This window comes from Calidris pugnax, unplaced genomic scaffold (assembly GCF_001431845.1).
Source record: "Calidris pugnax isolate Ruff unplaced genomic scaffold, ASM143184v1 scaffold31, whole genome shotgun sequence".
In the NCBI taxonomy this organism is placed as follows: Eukaryota; Metazoa; Chordata; class Aves; order Charadriiformes; family Scolopacidae; genus Calidris; species Calidris pugnax.
Genome location: NW_015090786.1, coordinates 46,511 through 62,820, shown reverse-complemented (window position 1 = coordinate 62,820; position 16,310 = coordinate 46,511). Strand labels below are relative to the sequence as shown.

The 16,310-nt window shown below is 38.6% G+C and overlaps 1 protein-coding gene and 1 long non-coding RNA gene across 11 annotated transcripts in view; one reads left to right on the top strand and one right to left on the bottom strand.

Annotated features, from left to right (window-relative positions):
• The window catches only part of FAM184A (family with sequence similarity 184 member A), a 65,985-nt gene extending 55,407 nt beyond the window's left edge, over nucleotides 1-10,578 (top strand). For 2 of the 9 annotated variants that reach the window (XM_014966441.1, XM_014966434.1), the window contains 5 exons: nucleotides 300-446; nucleotides 3,376-3,493; nucleotides 4,206-4,310; nucleotides 7,899-8,101; nucleotides 10,212-10,578. In XM_014966441.1, the coding sequence (XP_014821927.1) occupies nucleotides 300-446; nucleotides 3,376-3,493; nucleotides 4,206-4,310; nucleotides 7,899-8,101; nucleotides 10,212-10,293 (655 nt within the window). In that variant the 3' untranslated portion in view covers nucleotides 10,294-10,578. Of the gene's footprint in view, nucleotides 1-299; nucleotides 447-2,317; nucleotides 3,494-4,205; nucleotides 4,311-7,898; nucleotides 8,102-10,211 lie in introns of those variants that run through there. The other 7 variants (XM_014966438.1, XM_014966436.1, XM_014966440.1 and 4 more) reach the window with 5 other exon arrangements.
• Nucleotides 10,579-12,536: 1,958 nt separating this feature from the next.
• Nucleotides 12,537-16,310, bottom strand: part of LOC106902711 — a 4,010-nt gene continuing 236 nt past the window's right edge. The window contains exons 1-3 of one of the 2 annotated variants that reach the window (XR_001414568.1): nucleotides 15,801-16,004; nucleotides 15,360-15,531; nucleotides 12,537-13,825 (exon numbers count right to left, since the gene is read on the bottom strand). This is a non-coding gene — a long non-coding RNA (uncharacterized LOC106902711). Of the gene's footprint in view, nucleotides 13,826-15,359; nucleotides 15,532-15,800; nucleotides 16,005-16,310 lie in introns of those variants that run through there. The other variant, XR_001414567.1, reaches the window with a different exon arrangement.

Genomic DNA, 16,310 nt, shown 5'->3' with positions numbered 1-16,310 from the left:
AAGCTGCATTTCAGTGATACATATTTTAGTAGCAGTCCTCACAACTGTTGGGTTTTGGTTGTGTTTTTTTAAAATTCATTATATTTGTTTATTTAAAAAAGCATTAAAGGAGATGCATTTTCCATGAAATAAGCTAGAAGACTGGAGGACAGTAAGTAGTGGGTTTTGATGAGTCAGTAATTCCTTCTGTGTTGTCTGATATTATGTAAAAGCCATTAGAAGCATGGCAGAAAATCATGATGAACAAACGAGTCTGATTTTAGAATAACTCTTTTTTTAACAAAAAATAAATTAAACAGGATGCATGAGCAAGATTTAAGCAAGAAACATGAGAAAGAGATGGATGTCTTGACAGCAGATCACATCAGAGAGAAACAAAGCATGCTGGCAGATTTTAATAAGACCCAAGAGCTGCTCAAGGAAATTAATTCAGCTTTGCAAATTTCGTAAGTTTTGTTGCATTAAAAAAGTTTGTATGTAGCTGCGTTTGAGTGAACAGTTTATTCTGGTGTCCACAAGTTGCTGAAGATACTGCAGAGTTGCAGGTGTGCAAAAACCTCAACCAAGTATGGGGCCTAATCTTGCATTCTTTAGGCAACACAGCTCTGTAAGCTGTAGGGGAGTTTAGTGAGATTAATTGCTAGGGATTTGAGACTGAAAAATTTCAAGTGGGAAAGATGTTAAATCTGTGCAGTTCTTCAAAAATTGGAGAAAACATTGTTTCAAATGTTTGGTTTTTTTCTCAAACATTTATACATGTTTTTTGAGAACACAAGAATTTCTTCAACAAATTTATAAACAGTATAATATTTTCTGTTAAGAAGTCTGATTATGGGACATAAGTAATGCAAACATTTTTAGGTTTGGTAACACAAGGAGAATTAGTGTGTGAAATGGATTATACGAGCGTTACCATAACAGAATACTTAGTGTGTCTCAGAGTCAAAATGCCACCTGGGGTTACACCACAGAAGCGACGTAGCAGTCTGTTGTCTGGCTGGTGATTCCCTGTCTTCCACATCCTTCATTCTTATCTTGGTGACATAACCCCTTTGGTCAGAGTTTCTGGCTGAGGTTTTATTGAGCACATTGAGGGTTTCCTGACACAAAGTTGTCACTGAGGAATTTGTATTTGCAACACAAAAGATTTATGGCAGAGAAAATAATTGGCTCTAAGTATATGATTGAAAACTTTTTAAAGTTAATATCAATTAAAAACGGACAATAAAGCCAAAATACATCTAATTCTTTCTTGATAATGAGCACTCAGAAATTGTCCCCATATAAGATGGGTATAAAAATTCTAGTTCTTACTCCCTTGTAATCATCCACATGCACACTTCTGCACACTGATAAATGTGGTAACTTGCCATTGAGTAAGTTAGGTGTATGTTACCTTCTCTTTACTGAATTTATCTTGTATGAGAATGAAGTTGTTTGTTTTTCAGTGTCCTGGGATTTACTGAATTTAGTTGGGTCCCCACAACTGGCTTGTGCTCAACTTAGAGCTGCGAGGAAGTAGGCACTGGTCTAAAGACAGCAAAAGTTATCTAGGGTGCCCTCACCTCATTTTCAGTGTGTTATCTCTCTAGTTAAATTGAAGCAAGGAGCTTTCAAAAGAGGAAATAACGTAAACAAACAAACAAAAACAACCCCCCAAAAACCCAAAACCAGAAGCAGCTATTTATTTCTTGAGTAACTGTTTCCAGGTTCTGCCTTACTTAAGTGTGGCCTTGGAAACATTTATGAAATGCAGAATCTATCTTACAGTAATTGAGAGTGGGTATCATTAATTAGGCTCTACAATTAGCATCTTTAAATTACATAGTATCTTTTTGAAACAGAAAAAAACCCAAACACTTCTCTGAAATATCTGAAAATAAAAGGACAGCTGTGCGTAACTGTGTACTATCCTCTGGGGATCTGTATACAATAGCTTAACCCAGCATAAAATGTACACACAGGAATTAAGCCAGCTGAGCATATTTCTCTTCTGCTGAGTCAATTTGCCTTTTATGCAAATAAAAACAGTCATGTTGTTCACATTTATAATGTTTTATGTAAATGCATTATATAATCTCAGATTATGTACAGGTTATTTGAAGGTTATAAATATAATTTAATATGAATTGTTTTTCTCAAAGTAAGAGTCACATAGCTGCTTCTGAGGGGAAAATATTTATCTAAAGTGACAAATTCTGTCTATTTCCAGGTGGCTTGTGGAATTAAGTTTGAGCTGATTTAAACATCTTAAATTCATAGATTTTTCTCAGGGTTTGGTTGGTTGTTTATAAATATCTTTTCTTTTTTCACCAAGTTTGTTAAATTTCCTGAATCTGTTCTGAAACTTCGTTCACTAATCTACATGAGGGTTGAGTATGAGAGGCAAGTATTTTAATAGTTTCCTTTGGAGCAATGTTTGGCATCATGAGCGTTATATTTATGTTTCAGAGAGACACAGTTATTTGAAATTGTCAGGTCTTCAAAACTTGTTCTTTAAGAAGAAATAAGGAGGTTTATGCAGTTACTTGTACAATTCCTCTCTCACTAGGCTTATTTCACTTCTCTCCTTTAATGCTTTCCCACCAGGCATTTCAGGTTTCCTCCTATTTTTTTCAAATGTTTATCAATTGTTACATTTCTCTTAATCCAGATATCCTAATATCCAAGTGTTATTGCTTTTCTTTTGCAGCTCATTCCTTTATTTCTCTAATGGTACTAAGTTGCTTTTGTGGAGAGGAGTTAGTTACCTGTTAGTCTTCACTGTTCTTGGATATCTTTGTCCCAGTATGTTCCACATGAACTGAGGAAGACGGTGCCAGCCTTGTCTGTCTGTCCAGTTTCTCCAGTATCACAAGAATGCATCTTTATTCAGAGTAGTCATCTCTAAAAAGAAAAATGATACTGTTTGTGTTCCTCATCAAGAAAATGAATTGCCAGCTTTTAAAATTTATGTTAATATTAAATATAATGCAATGTAGTTCCTATATTTTACATAAGAATCAATCTTAGCTATGTCTTCTGTAATTCTACTGTCTATATTACAGTTCTGAATGCCTTCTTTTCAGTCTGACTTCCAAGAGGCCTTTTCTCAAAAAACTTAGTTCTGCATGTGCACAAAAGATATAAAGTTTTTAGAATTTTGCCCAGATTATTAATTACTGGAGCAAAGGCTGTTGTTATTGTTGATCTATTTTCTTTTAACTCACTAAAGCTGAATGATAACATAGAAATTAGTTTACTTCAAGGTGGTAAGAAAATCACCTTCTGCTTTTAATCCCTGAACTCTCTTTTTGTACTAATCAAAAATGTGACTGTACACTCATTATTTAACACTGGATCAGGCTAAAGGGGGTATTCTTCTTTCCTATAAAGTTTAGAAGAAATGGAGGAAAAATATAAAACCAGAGAATCAAGACCAGAAGACTTGCAGCTTATCTCAGAACTGAAAGACCTAATTGCAGAGCGGGACCAGCTCATAAAGAAATTGATTGTAAGACTTTCATGCTCTCTTGGTTTAATATCTTGACAGATATAAAAAAGTTAATCTATTTAAAAGTGTTTGAAATGCATTTAAAGAATCAATCCTGCTAGCATGTTATTCACATTCTTTAACACATTATTCCTGTGGTTTCAGTGACTCAAAATAGTAAAACTAATTAGATATAGAGAGTTTTGCACAATCAAGCATAATACATTATTACAAAAAATATTTCAGCATGACCTTGATCAGATGTCTACCATCTCCAATCCTGGACTAAGCCAGCCATGAAAGCCATATCCGAAATAGTCTTGTCTGTGAGGTTTCTAAGACCAATTTTCTGATCCGCGGAGCTTCCCAAATTCAGAGCACAACCCCCTGACTCATAGTAGTCTGATTATAACCTGATTCAGAAGTGAGAAGGAATGAGGAAATTCAAATTAATTAGAGGTTAGAAGTTAACTATACTGAGTCTTTCCCAGTTCATAATTCATTAGGCTGTGCTCATTCTCAGGAGCATAGAACTGCAACAGAACTGCATAAATAGAAATTATTTAGTATTTACATATAATAATATATAAAACATTAAATACAAAATGCAAGTTTTAGAATTATCAGTTTCTTTAAAAACTTAAATTTATTTGAGATCATTTTATAGGCAGATTTGGCCACTAACTGATGGAAAAATGCATAAAAAGAAGTTTCTATTTGTTCTTCTTTTTAGGAGGACAAAAAGTTCTATCAGCTGGAGCTAGTTAACAGGGAGACTAACTACAACAAAATGTTTAATGCAAGCCCTAATGTTGGTGTTATTAATCCATTGGTGAAGGTATGTTCCATGGACTTCATTGCTAAAGTAAAGAAAAAGAAATCTAAACTTAGGATATAGTAAAAAGAAGAAATATATGTGTATGTGTGTGTGCCTGCGTGTATACGTATTTCACTCTTAAAAGACATGTTCAAAACAAGGAACATAGTTTTCCATTTGTCTCTACTTATTTTTGTGTAGGTTTGTTTCTTTTGTGTTGCTGAGGGATCCACTGATACTGGTGCCCTAGTTTGCTAGATGTGTATGACATAAAGCACAGTTCCTTCTCACAAAATCAAAAGAGAAAAGTGACAGGCAACAGAGGGCAGTGCTGTAGCATATAACAGAGAACAGTGACACCCATAACCAGTTTTAGTTTCATTGTTTTTCTTGGTTATTTTGGGAAGTGCGAGGGCAACTTCATTTTTCAGGTGGTGCTCAGGATGGAAGAGCATTAGAAAGACAGGGGGAGAGGGGACACTGAAGGAAGAAAATAAGGGTAAGAGGGGGAAGGAGAAGAGTATGAGAAGGGCATGGAATGAGTCTGAATGGAGAAAGACATAGAAATACTGAAGAACTGAACTGGTATGGATTGTGGGGGCAGCAGGAGACAGAAGTCAGTCTCTAGCCTTCTCAGTTATTGTCACCTCCTGTATGTGAAAACACTTCAGTAGTAACCTTTTCCAGATCTTTCCATCCTGCTGCCAGTGAAGGCTACTGTACAAGCAGGCATAGTCGCCTCCCTGTCACTTCAAAAGCCAGCAGCATTCCTTCATGATAGTTGGACTAGATGATCTGAAAGGTCCCTTCCAACCTAGGCAATTCAATTCTCTGATTCTATGAGGAACATGAATAGCCTGTAGCAGGCCACCTTCATGCTATTTTTCACCACTTCAGGAATAAGAGTAAGTCCTCTGACATTTCCTTCTTTGCCCCCACTGTTAAGGCAGAACAACAGGGGAAGGTTTCAAAGCAGAGGGTAACCCAAGGGGCACAACAAGCAGCTCAGATACCTGAGAGCTTCAGCGATCAAGGTTCAGGCTTGTTATTTACAAGGGGGTCTGGCTCCGTTATCTGAGATCAGGCTGGGTTATTGAGCTAAGCTTTAGTGTAGTTTCACATCAGATCAGCGCATTTCCCACTTCTGCACAAACTCTGCTGCAAATTGTCAGTATTCTCCTACGTTTTTCAGGAGCCCAGCACTCTCACAAGCTTACCTGTGGATGCCTAACTTTTATGCATAACTGCATAAAAGAACTTAGTTTGGGCCCAGTAGAGACAATTCCAGGACTGCCAGATACAATTTGAATGCTCTGTTTTTATGTGATAAAGGTCATTTGACATTTTTGGAAGTTTGTCTGAACTACTTTATAAAGATGTGAAATGTAACCATCAAATATATAAGCTTGTGTTTTGTGTGAAATCTGAAGTGTTTGGGAAAAGTACTTCAACATCAGATTTCCGTAGTGATAATTCATATATTTTTATAATATGTTTCTATCACTTAAAACTAAGACTTTAAAACCATCCTGTGTGCTAGAACATTTTGATCTCTCGTTTTGTGAGTTGTGGGCTATGTTACTTTCTTTTGTCAAAGCACGTACTGTGTTACTGGAGAATGAATTACAAAGAAATGGAAAATCTCATTCTCTTTTTTTTTTTTTTTTTTTGTAATAAGAAGACAGCATTTAGGAGTTACTACAGGCTTTGCATATTAATGCAAAATTGCAGCCATTGCAGTATGTATTACGGCTTCTCTAACTTATGCAATGGATCTGTTTAGTGTTACATTGTTATATCTGAAGTTTCTTAATACTTTGCATGAATTTCATGGAAACAATACACACAATTTTGTCTCCAGATTTGACTGCTTCAGAAGCATAGACTGTTTTATAGAGAATAAGTATAAACTGCAGTATTTTTCTAAGCACCTATCTGGATAATACACATTTTTCAGAAATGAGCCACTCATGAAGCACACAGATTTAACTACGGTGTGTTTAACACACAGTTTTAATTACAGTGTATATTACGTTGCAGATGTATTTTACTACCAAACTATTTTTTCCACCATGATGTTATTTCTTGCTTCTTCAGCTACTACAGAAGTGAAGTGTATGGGACGATCTTAGTTGAATCCTTTGCAGTTAATGATCTTTCACCGTAATGCTTAAAAAAGATTGTTTTCTGTTATAGCTTTCTGTTAAATTGTTGGGGTTTTTTAATTGTATTTTGACAACCGCTTACACCGTGTGGCTACAATTAGCAGCATTTGCATCTGCCAACCCCGGAGAGGTCAGGCACTGAAACCAAAGCTGGCAGAGAGCAAAGCAGAAGAAAGTTCAAACAATAGGACTCTGTCTCCGTTTGAGCTCATGCCCACCCTTGAATAGAGCAGCTCTTCTGTTTCAAGGGGAATTGTGCTGGAAAATATTATAGAGAAACAACATGAGATTCTACTTGTCTTTCACTTCATTTAGTTCGTGTCGTTCTTAGGCCCTTAAGGGGTTTTTCTCCTAGCTGCTTTCTTAGGGTTGCATATGGGTAATTGAATGAAAGTATTTATTATATATTCAAATGATACATAATTTATGAGAATAAATGAATCCATTCATTCAAAAATCCTATTTTTGGAAATAAGGCTTTTTTAATGTTAATATTTTATTGTGGATATGGAATATTTGTTAGAAGTCAGAAAATACACATGGCGTTCTGTCACAGCTATTTTTAGAAAGCTATAGAATTATTTGAAGCATTCTTTTACATTAAAATATCTATTAAAATAACGAGGATAAATACCGATTCTTTTGTATGATGTGTTTTGAAAAGTAAAATAGTGATATAAAAATGTTTTTTAAAGTATTTTTAGTTTCTTAAAATACTATCAGTAGAAGTACAAAGAGTATAAAGAAAGGGAAAAAGCTCAGTTGTGCCATCTGGTGTCCAGAAGCAGCAGCTCTCCTAGTGCTCCCTTGTGCAAGAAACTGAACAAGGCCTTTTCCTTGTGCAAGAAACTGAACTCCTATACAATAATCTTCTTCTCTTTAGCAGTATTGCTATATTGCTTGCATAATTGCTTTAAAAGAAACGTAGCTGCTTTTCTAGGTTCCATGTTCCAGTTAACAAAATGTGTCTCAGTGATGGGGTGAAACCTGTTGGAGAGTTTCAGTTTTTTTGTCATTGAAATTTGCTGTAATTACATTTGTCAGCAGAGCTGTTCCGCTGACAGGAAGAAAAGATTTAAGTAAACATGAAAGGTTTAACAGACTAAATGACAATTTTGTTGAAAACTTCCTATTTCCAATGCCTTAAACAGACCAAAATGTTGTACTGAAAGATCTCATCTAATACGTTCCTTGCTTATTACACTAAGTCTTAATAACTTAATCATCTTGATCAGAAATTTGATTTTTCAGTGAAAATTCGTTGCGCTCAGTTCTGGTCAAAGCAAACAGTAAAACTACAACTGGGGGAAAAAATGTAAAAAAAATATAAAAAACCCCAGCCCAATCTGTCCCAAACCAGTCATCACTAAAAATTTACATTTGCAAACATCCTCATCTGTCCTGGTGCAAGAAGCCTTCCTTACATTTGTTATTTTTAATGCAGCAAAAGAAGAAGAACGATAAATCAACAAACAGGTTTGTGAGTGTCCCCAATCTAAGTGCTCTGGAATCTAGCGGAGTGGTGGGCAATGGACATCCCAACCGCCTGGACCCCATTCCCAACTCACCCATCCACGATATTGAGTTCAACAGCAGCAAACCACTGCCACAGCCAGTGCCACCCAAAGAGCCCAAGACGTTTTTGAGGTGAGCACTGCCTCACCAATCTTTTTCTTTTTTTCTTTTTTTTTTTTTTTTGCTTAACTCAGGAAAATTTTGCAATCCTACTAAGCTGAATCCCACTTGCTTTGAGAACCTTTCAGAGGTACAAGTACTCTTATGGCATTTTTAATTTTTACATTATATTTGTAACCTCTTTATAGTATTCCTTTTTATTGTAGACCTTGTTTGAAATGTGAAGTACTCTCTCACTTTTTCATGTCTTGAACTTTGAAAACCCTTTTAGATACTTTAATAGAATTCATGTGGTTCCAATTGTTTACATAGATGAACAATTGTTTTAAATGTTGGTGTTATTTACTGATTGTCATTTAGGAATTGATACTAGCACAGAACTTCTTTCAATCAGTATTACATGGTAATGGTTTTTATGTAAGAAAAGTATTTTCTGTGCCACATGAATGTTTTGTGTTTCCCCTTTCCTCACCCAAATCAAATTGTCTCATAGGAGTAGCCTTACCCACAGCAACAGGAGGAGCTTGCTTGGAGGCTTAATGCTGAGCTGCCAGTAAGCAAAACCAGCATTAATTTCTCAAGTAATTCTCTCACAAATTAATATAGTAAATGGAATAAATTAAAAAATGGCATTTTAGAGGCAGGATTTTAATCTTTTGGCTTTATGTGCCTACACGTTAAATGCACTGGAGTGATGTACTCTGTGTTCAGCAGGTGCTGATCTCTTACCTCTAAGTTGGTAACTTAAAGCAATGTGGAATTGCCACTTCCACAGTTGGTTGTTTACTCTCTCTTTTGCTTTAATGTGAAAGACCACATACCTAGCAACTACTAATTATAAAAGCAAACAAATAATAGATAAGGGAAAACAGTCTATTTCAATAAAATAATCTTTAAAAAAAACTACTGTTGCTTATTTTTCCTGTGCATGCGATGTGCATGAGTGTGCTCGGATACCTACAGCGTGCATGTGCATGAACTCATGGGCTGTCCTGCTGGAGTTGCCATTCTGAATTGGTTTGTGCTCTTTGTAATACAGTAATTACTGATTTTTATTGATAAGGGAACTTAATTGTGTAATACTTATTACACAATTAATTGTAGTATTTATAGACTGAGGGGGGGGTCTGATGAATGCTTATAAATACTTAAAGGGAGGGTGTCAAGAGGATGGGGCCAGTCTTTTTTCAGTGGTGCCCAGTGACAGGACAAGAAGAAATGGGCACAAACTTGAATATTAGAAGTTCCACCTAAACATGAGGAGGAACTTCTTTACTTTGAGGGTGGCAGAGCCCTGGCAGAAGCTGCCCAGGGAGGTCGTGGAGACATTCAAAACCTTCTCTGGTTCACATTCAAAACCCACCTGGTCCTTCTCTGGACACATTCAAAACCCACCTGGACACATTCCTGTGGGACCTGCTCTAGGGGGACCTGCTTTGGCAGGGGGTTGGACTAAATGATCTCCAGAGGTCCCTTCCAACCCCATGTGATTCTGTGATTAAATTTAAATTAGATTTAAGGATTCTCTCTTGCTTCTGTTCAAGGGGGAAACAGATCTTGTTTGCAGCGCAGCAGTTTTATTTTTTCCTAAAATATTAGTGTATTTTAAACGTGTGCATGAACAATGCAAGTGATATCTGTGATTAGTGTTAAGTATTAAAATAGCGTGTATTTTTGTTCAGTTGCCAACCAGTCTTTGTGAGCACGTCTACAAATATGATGCTGGCATCATATTTCTGAAAATTAACTTTACCACAGGAAAAGGATGCTAAAAGAGGACCTTCTACAGTCACGCTTTTTCATGAAAACATTTTTTATTCTTCCAGAAAACTTACAGCTGTTTGAGATTTTAAATTATATTTTCCAAAATATTCTTTGCCCACCCTGTCACGTGGCTTCTGAACTGCCGTGCCCGTGCTGCTGATGCTCTCCAATGGAGTGGATGATCTCAGATTCTATAGGCAGACATTCAGTCCCGTCCCGAGGCACACTGGCCATTAACCCATGGGAAAACTGACTGCCGTCTTCACTGAGTATTCTCTGTGATTTTCCTTTCCTCCTGACACTTGTACGTTTTGTGTAGTTGTGGGATAATTGTTCTTTTTTCTTTCTGTGAATGTAGCCCTCCTCAGACTGACGCTTCACCAGTGGCTTCGCCAGATCCCCAACGCCAGGAGTGGTTTGCCCGATACTTCACTTTCTGAGAGCTGATTGGCTTCTGTGGCACAGCGTGACGTGGACGGTTTTTATAAGAGCATGACCTTAAGTAAACCCTCATGTGAACAAGCTTTCCTGTAATTTGTCAAACACTGTGAATGAGAAAGTATTTGTCTTTCTGATTTGAAACTTCACTGTATTTCATGTTCTATTTGTTAGAATCACTTGACATGGTACTATATAATGTGTGTAATTATAACTATTATTTTTATTTAAAATGGAAGAATCTTTAAACTTTGTAATTACTACATAATAAATTTTGGTAGAACAAACATAATGCTTTCCCCTTTTTTCCTATAAATGTGTTTTCTTTGATTTCAGGTAAGGCTTTTCCCCCAAAAATAACATAATTGCATGGTTACTATAAATACAATTGAAATTGTAAAAGGAGAAAGTACATACATCTCTCTCTCTCTCTCTCCAGTTTGGGCAGGATATGTTTAATGCATCCCAATTCTATTCTGTTCCTTTGTAGCAGTTTAAAAAACTGTCTCTTTCTAACACTTAAAAGGATGAATGTGAAACAAAGCAAAACTAGTGTAGGTGCTAAAAAAGCCACAAACCAGGAGCTGTTCACTGGGGGGGGGGGTTGACTCCTTACCTGTTGCCCGTGAGATTTTGCCAACTGGTTCTAACCAAACATTTTGTCATTGAATTTAAGCAGAAACTGTTCCCACAAGTTACATATTTCTTTTATGAATATTAACAAAAACATGATTTAAACATTTTGAATACCGTACTAAGTATCTTTGCATAAATCAAAAATCTGTATTTTGAGCATATAGTCCTGCTTTGGATAAAATTCATGTCTGAAATGAAAAAAAACCAAACAAAGAGCCACCCAGATTTTTCCCATTTATACATACTATGGATACAGACCTTTTATTAAAACTTAATTTCCTTCCCTTGTCTATATTAAAGTTTTTTCTCCTTCAACTGTTCAGCTAGTGAGCATGATTCTCCAGTCTACACCTTTTATGATGCCAGTGTTGCTCGAGAAATTTGCTGCATCATCTAGAAAACTAGAGCTTATTGTCTTTTTTAATATTTTTTCATTCAAAGATTACCACAAAATAAGTCACACTGGTAGTCTCAGGGAGAAAATTGTCTCTTTGTTTTATGAATGTATTTTTAAGCTGAATCTCTTATCTTTACAAAGCAGGAGAAAAATGTTTGAGTTATTGGAATAAGGTTTTAGTTAGCACGTACAAAGGTCTTGAACTTTAATATTTCATCTGAAGCCCTAACTACATCCTTTTTTCGCTATATGCACAAAGATAAATACCCAGATAAAGATACTTGCTAATTGCAATGAGTTTTATATGTAGTATATGTATAAATGAAAAATTTGTATGTTTTCATATAAACAATATAAAATCTTCTAAATGAACATTTTAAAACTTTTATCTTATAATTCAGCTTGAAAACTCCACTGAAAGCTGTATTCTGGTGATGCTGCCGTGGATTAAAGATGTATACAGCAGACTTTCTGTAGCTGGTGGACTCAACTGTAGGTATATGCAACTTTTTAATTTTAGAAGAAAGCCATATTGGGCAAAATGTCAGATTTCTTGGCTGTTACCCAAAATAAAATACACTAGCTTATTTTGTTATAACGTTCTCAAGTGAGTGTTGTGTATTTTTTCTTTCATGCTTTGAAAGGGCTCAGCCTTTTTCTCCCAGGCTCCACTTCATTTGTGCCTTTTTACAGATGGAATTAATAAAAGAACAGTAATCCCGAAGACGATCATGTCTGCATTTACTTTGCCTCCTCAGTAAAGGTGTGACCATTGGTTTTTTGCTGAAAGTCATTTGCCTTTTGGAGGAGAGAAGACAGTTAAGCAGCACTGCCACAGTCACCCCGTCTGCCACAGTCAGTGGCTGTTCTGCCACCAGTCAGTCTCCTGAAACCAAAACCCAACCAATCAAAAAAGCCCAAAACCAATCGGAAGAAACTAGGAAAAAAATTATTTTCTACCAAACAGCATTGAGAACCCTGTAGCATGTATTCCTAAAAAAAAGGTGAGGGATCAAAGTGTTAGCTTCATTCTTCAACGGCCAGCATCCGAGGAGGACTCTGGTGGTTCATCTGCCTTTGATCCTGATCTGTGTGTTCCTGAATCCAGTTCCTGTCTGTCACTGGGTCCAGTCTGGATGTCCTTCTGGTGACATCATCGGCATCCTGGGAGCTCAATACTGGTTTTGTATATATTGTATATAAGTCATTATTTTATTTTTTCATATGATCTTTTTATTATTAATATTTCTTTAAAGTAGTTTAGTCTCTTTTAAGCTCATAAGTCTCCCTCTATCCTTCTCTCCCTGAAGGGAGAGTGTGGGGAGAGCATCTGTCATTCGTTTCCGTGGCCAGTCCGGCCCAAACCATGACACGGGTATTGTTTTGGTTTTATTTATGTATACATTCCCTGAAAAAATCTTTAAATGGGAATATGACTTATTTCTATATACAATTATATACAGAAATCATCTTGCAGTTTTAAAGCTAATTTACTTCGCAGTGTATTTTAGTCATATAAATAAACATCCATTTCTTTAGATATGCTACAGGAATTGGAAATACCTGTGGATGTGGAATACCAGGGTGATGTGACAGATCCAGATGGCCAAGCTGAAACAGAAGTTTTCCACTTTGCCATGACCGACCACTGAACTCCATTTCTCTTAATAGTAGAACTTGGTATTTCCTGGGCTCAACATTGGGTTCTTTTACTCTACAACGATGTTAACGTTTACCATCTTCAAGCACGTACACAATTAGATAACTCAAACTTTGTTGACTGTACAAATTGCAAGTTCCAAGGTTAATAATAGGAGCCATGAGGTGAACTACGGATCCGCTCTGGAGTCCAGCACAGCCGTAAGGATGTGTTTATGAATTGCCTGTCACTAAGGTAACTCTCTCATTTTCAGAGGGAAGCACGGCCTGGAGGCCTGTCCCTAGCAACAGCTGGTGGAACACAAGGAGAAGCAGCTGCTGCCAGCAGCACTGACAGCCATGTTGCGAGGGAAGAAGAGGAGCCAAGCTTAAGAAAATAAAAGCATAATTCAATAATGACTACCAAAATCTGGCTTCGTTGACAGCGAGTACTCTTGGAAATTATCAGGCCTTCCAGGTATAAACTGATGGACAAACAGAGAAGTTTAGAGAGCAGCTGAGCCTGTAGCTGGAGCCGTGGCTGTTGAACTTCAGGCTGGGCACAGAGAGGGGTCAGAACACCACGGGCAGCCTCCCTCAGGCTGGAACAGGCACGTCTCAGGGCAGAGGCTGAAGCCCAAGTTTTACAGTCACATGAACATTCAACCACATTCACGCTGCTTAGTCCAAATCTGTACCTAATCTTTCCTGCCGGATCTGTGAGCCCTCCTCAGCACTCGTCCAGCCTTGCCAGCAGCATCCCAATTGCAGGCTGGAGCCAGCCTGACCCTGGCGTTAGCGGGCAGTTCTTGTTCTCTCCTGGGAGATTTCCAGATTGAGGGCACATGCTGCATTCTGTAAAACTGAAAAACATGAGTTTTTAGTCTTTGTCTTTTTCTTCATCACCACACAAGACTGTCAGAAGTGACCTGAACGCAGAAGTAGTAATACCGGCTTACGTAAGGGAGCCATTCAAAGTGGAAAGCGTTCTGAGCCTAGGACAAGAGAGCTTTTCAGGCTGGTAACGACCAGCACTGTCTCCATCCACTCGTTTGAGATAATTACTTTTTCTTGTCCTATTTTGCACCATGCCTTCAAAAAGGGCTACCTCATGGACTTCCAAATGGGCATGATGTAGGGTTTTTTGATGACTTCTTTGTTGCATAAACATTTCTTCATTACTCAGCTAAGCACACAACTGTTAATAGTGATTATTAGATAATGATAAAATGATAAATATTTTCGTTTTTTCTTGTAGGAATGACTACCCAATTGCAACCTTTACATGCTGTGCTGGTTTTGGCAGGGACAGAATTAATTTTGTTCGTAGTAGCTAGTATGGGGCAGTGTTTTGGATTTGTGCTGGAGACAGTGTTGGCAACACAGGGATGTTTTAGTTATTGCTGGGCAGGGCTTACACACAGCCAAGGCCTTTTCTGCTCCTCACACTGTCCCTCTGGTAATGAATGAATTCCTTGCTCTGCTTTGCCTGCACGCACAGCTTTTGCTCTTTCCTTATTAAACTGCCTTTATCACAACCCACTGAGTTTTTCCTCACTTTGCTGATTCTCTCCCCATCCCACCCAGGGGGAGCGAGCGAGCGGCTGCATGGGGCTGGGCTGCTGGCTGGGGGGAAACTGCAACACATGCCCCGACCCCCCAGTATCAGTTCCGTGCTCTGTAGTCGTAATTCGGTGCTGCAGAGGCAGACAGTGGCATTCTTTTTCATCCTGTTGCTCTAGTTGTTCAGGCTACACAACAGAGTCTGAGGAAGCACAGAGGGACACCTCCAGGAAATCACAAAAACCGCAGCTCTGCCATCCCAGAAGGCAGATGAGTGTGCTGATCCCTCTAACAGATGCACAGAAACAGATGAGTTTCATCATGAGAAAAAAGCAGCCTGGTTTTGGTGCCTGGCGAGAGAGCGCCATAAACTGAGCAAGCCTGACACTGAAAGCGTAGTGCAGAGACAGGGCTTCACGCTCCGCCCAGAAGAGTCTTTACCAGAAACAGTTTTGAATTTTCACAGTGATCAATTTTTATATTGGGTGCAGAGCTCAGCAGTGCTTTTGCAGCCATACCCATTAAATTGGTTAAAATAAGACCATTTTAAAAAACAAAATGCTTTTTCTTCTAGAGCCATACCTAGGGGTGAAAACATTTCCTCTTTATAGCCCCCGGAAGCAGCCTTAGCCTTTTGACATAAACACCTTTCCTTCAGGTGAGGATTTAGGCGACACCTAGAAATACTCTGAAGAAGTTTGTATTTGCAAGCAATGCAGGACAGATAACTGAAGTTCTATCCACTGATTTACCAGACAGGACTCATGCAGGAATTCTATTCCCACAGCCTGCAGAGTAGCAATTCAGAGAAACACGATTTGTGATTTAAAGCACCTGCAGTTCCACCCGAGGAGCTTTCGCCCAAACATTCCAAGACCCTTCCTTTCTCTGCAGCAAAACGTTCCTCAGATCAGCTCACGAACGGCGAGGTACCCAATGTAGTTACCAGAGATGGAGTAACCACTGTAGCTTTCTTATCCATTAAGATCACGTATTTAAATATGATCTGGAAAAAAAACACATTAGACATTCAAATGTGTTATTTTAGTCTAATTAAGGCAGGTAAGACAGTTACTTTACATATTGAAACTGTACTTCACACCTTGAAAATAAGGGAACTAAGGGATAATTTTGTTTTCCCCTCCACCAGCTCTAAAAATTTGTATTAGAATACAAATTCTGTACATTTCTTCTGATATCTTTTTATTATAGAACTATTGGCACAGTTCTGACACCTTGGTGATAGTATGGTATACTTTTTGATTAAGATCTTACATGGGCAGTGATTTCTGTTCGGATTGCCTGTCAGTGATTCATCATTAATACAAGCCAACAACGGGAGGTCCTGGGAATGAGGAGCTCAACAAAGAAGTCCTAAGGTCCTTCAAACACGTTGAAGTTAAGGGGGCATTAAGTTATTCTCTGTGATACCAGACTTGAATGGGTGTATGAAAAAGACATTCAAGTACATTACACGAGCTGGGACACCCCTCCGCACCCGCGGAGCGCCCTCCTCTCCCCGCCGGCCGCCGGGCCCGTCTCCCCTCACCCGCGGGGACCGTCCCTCCGGCAGCCGCGGCGGCCCAGGGGAAGCGCCGCGTTCCCCGCTGCGGCCGCAGAGCCTCCGCAGAGAACCCGCGCTGCCCGGGGGCCGCCGAGGCCGGGCGTGGAGCGGCGCGGAGGGGGCGGGAACGGAGTCGCTTCTCCTGCCGGGTGAGGGAGCAGCGGCGGCGGGAGCCCGGCCGGAAAGGAGGCGGCGGCGGCGGCGGAGGCCCACGCTGCAGG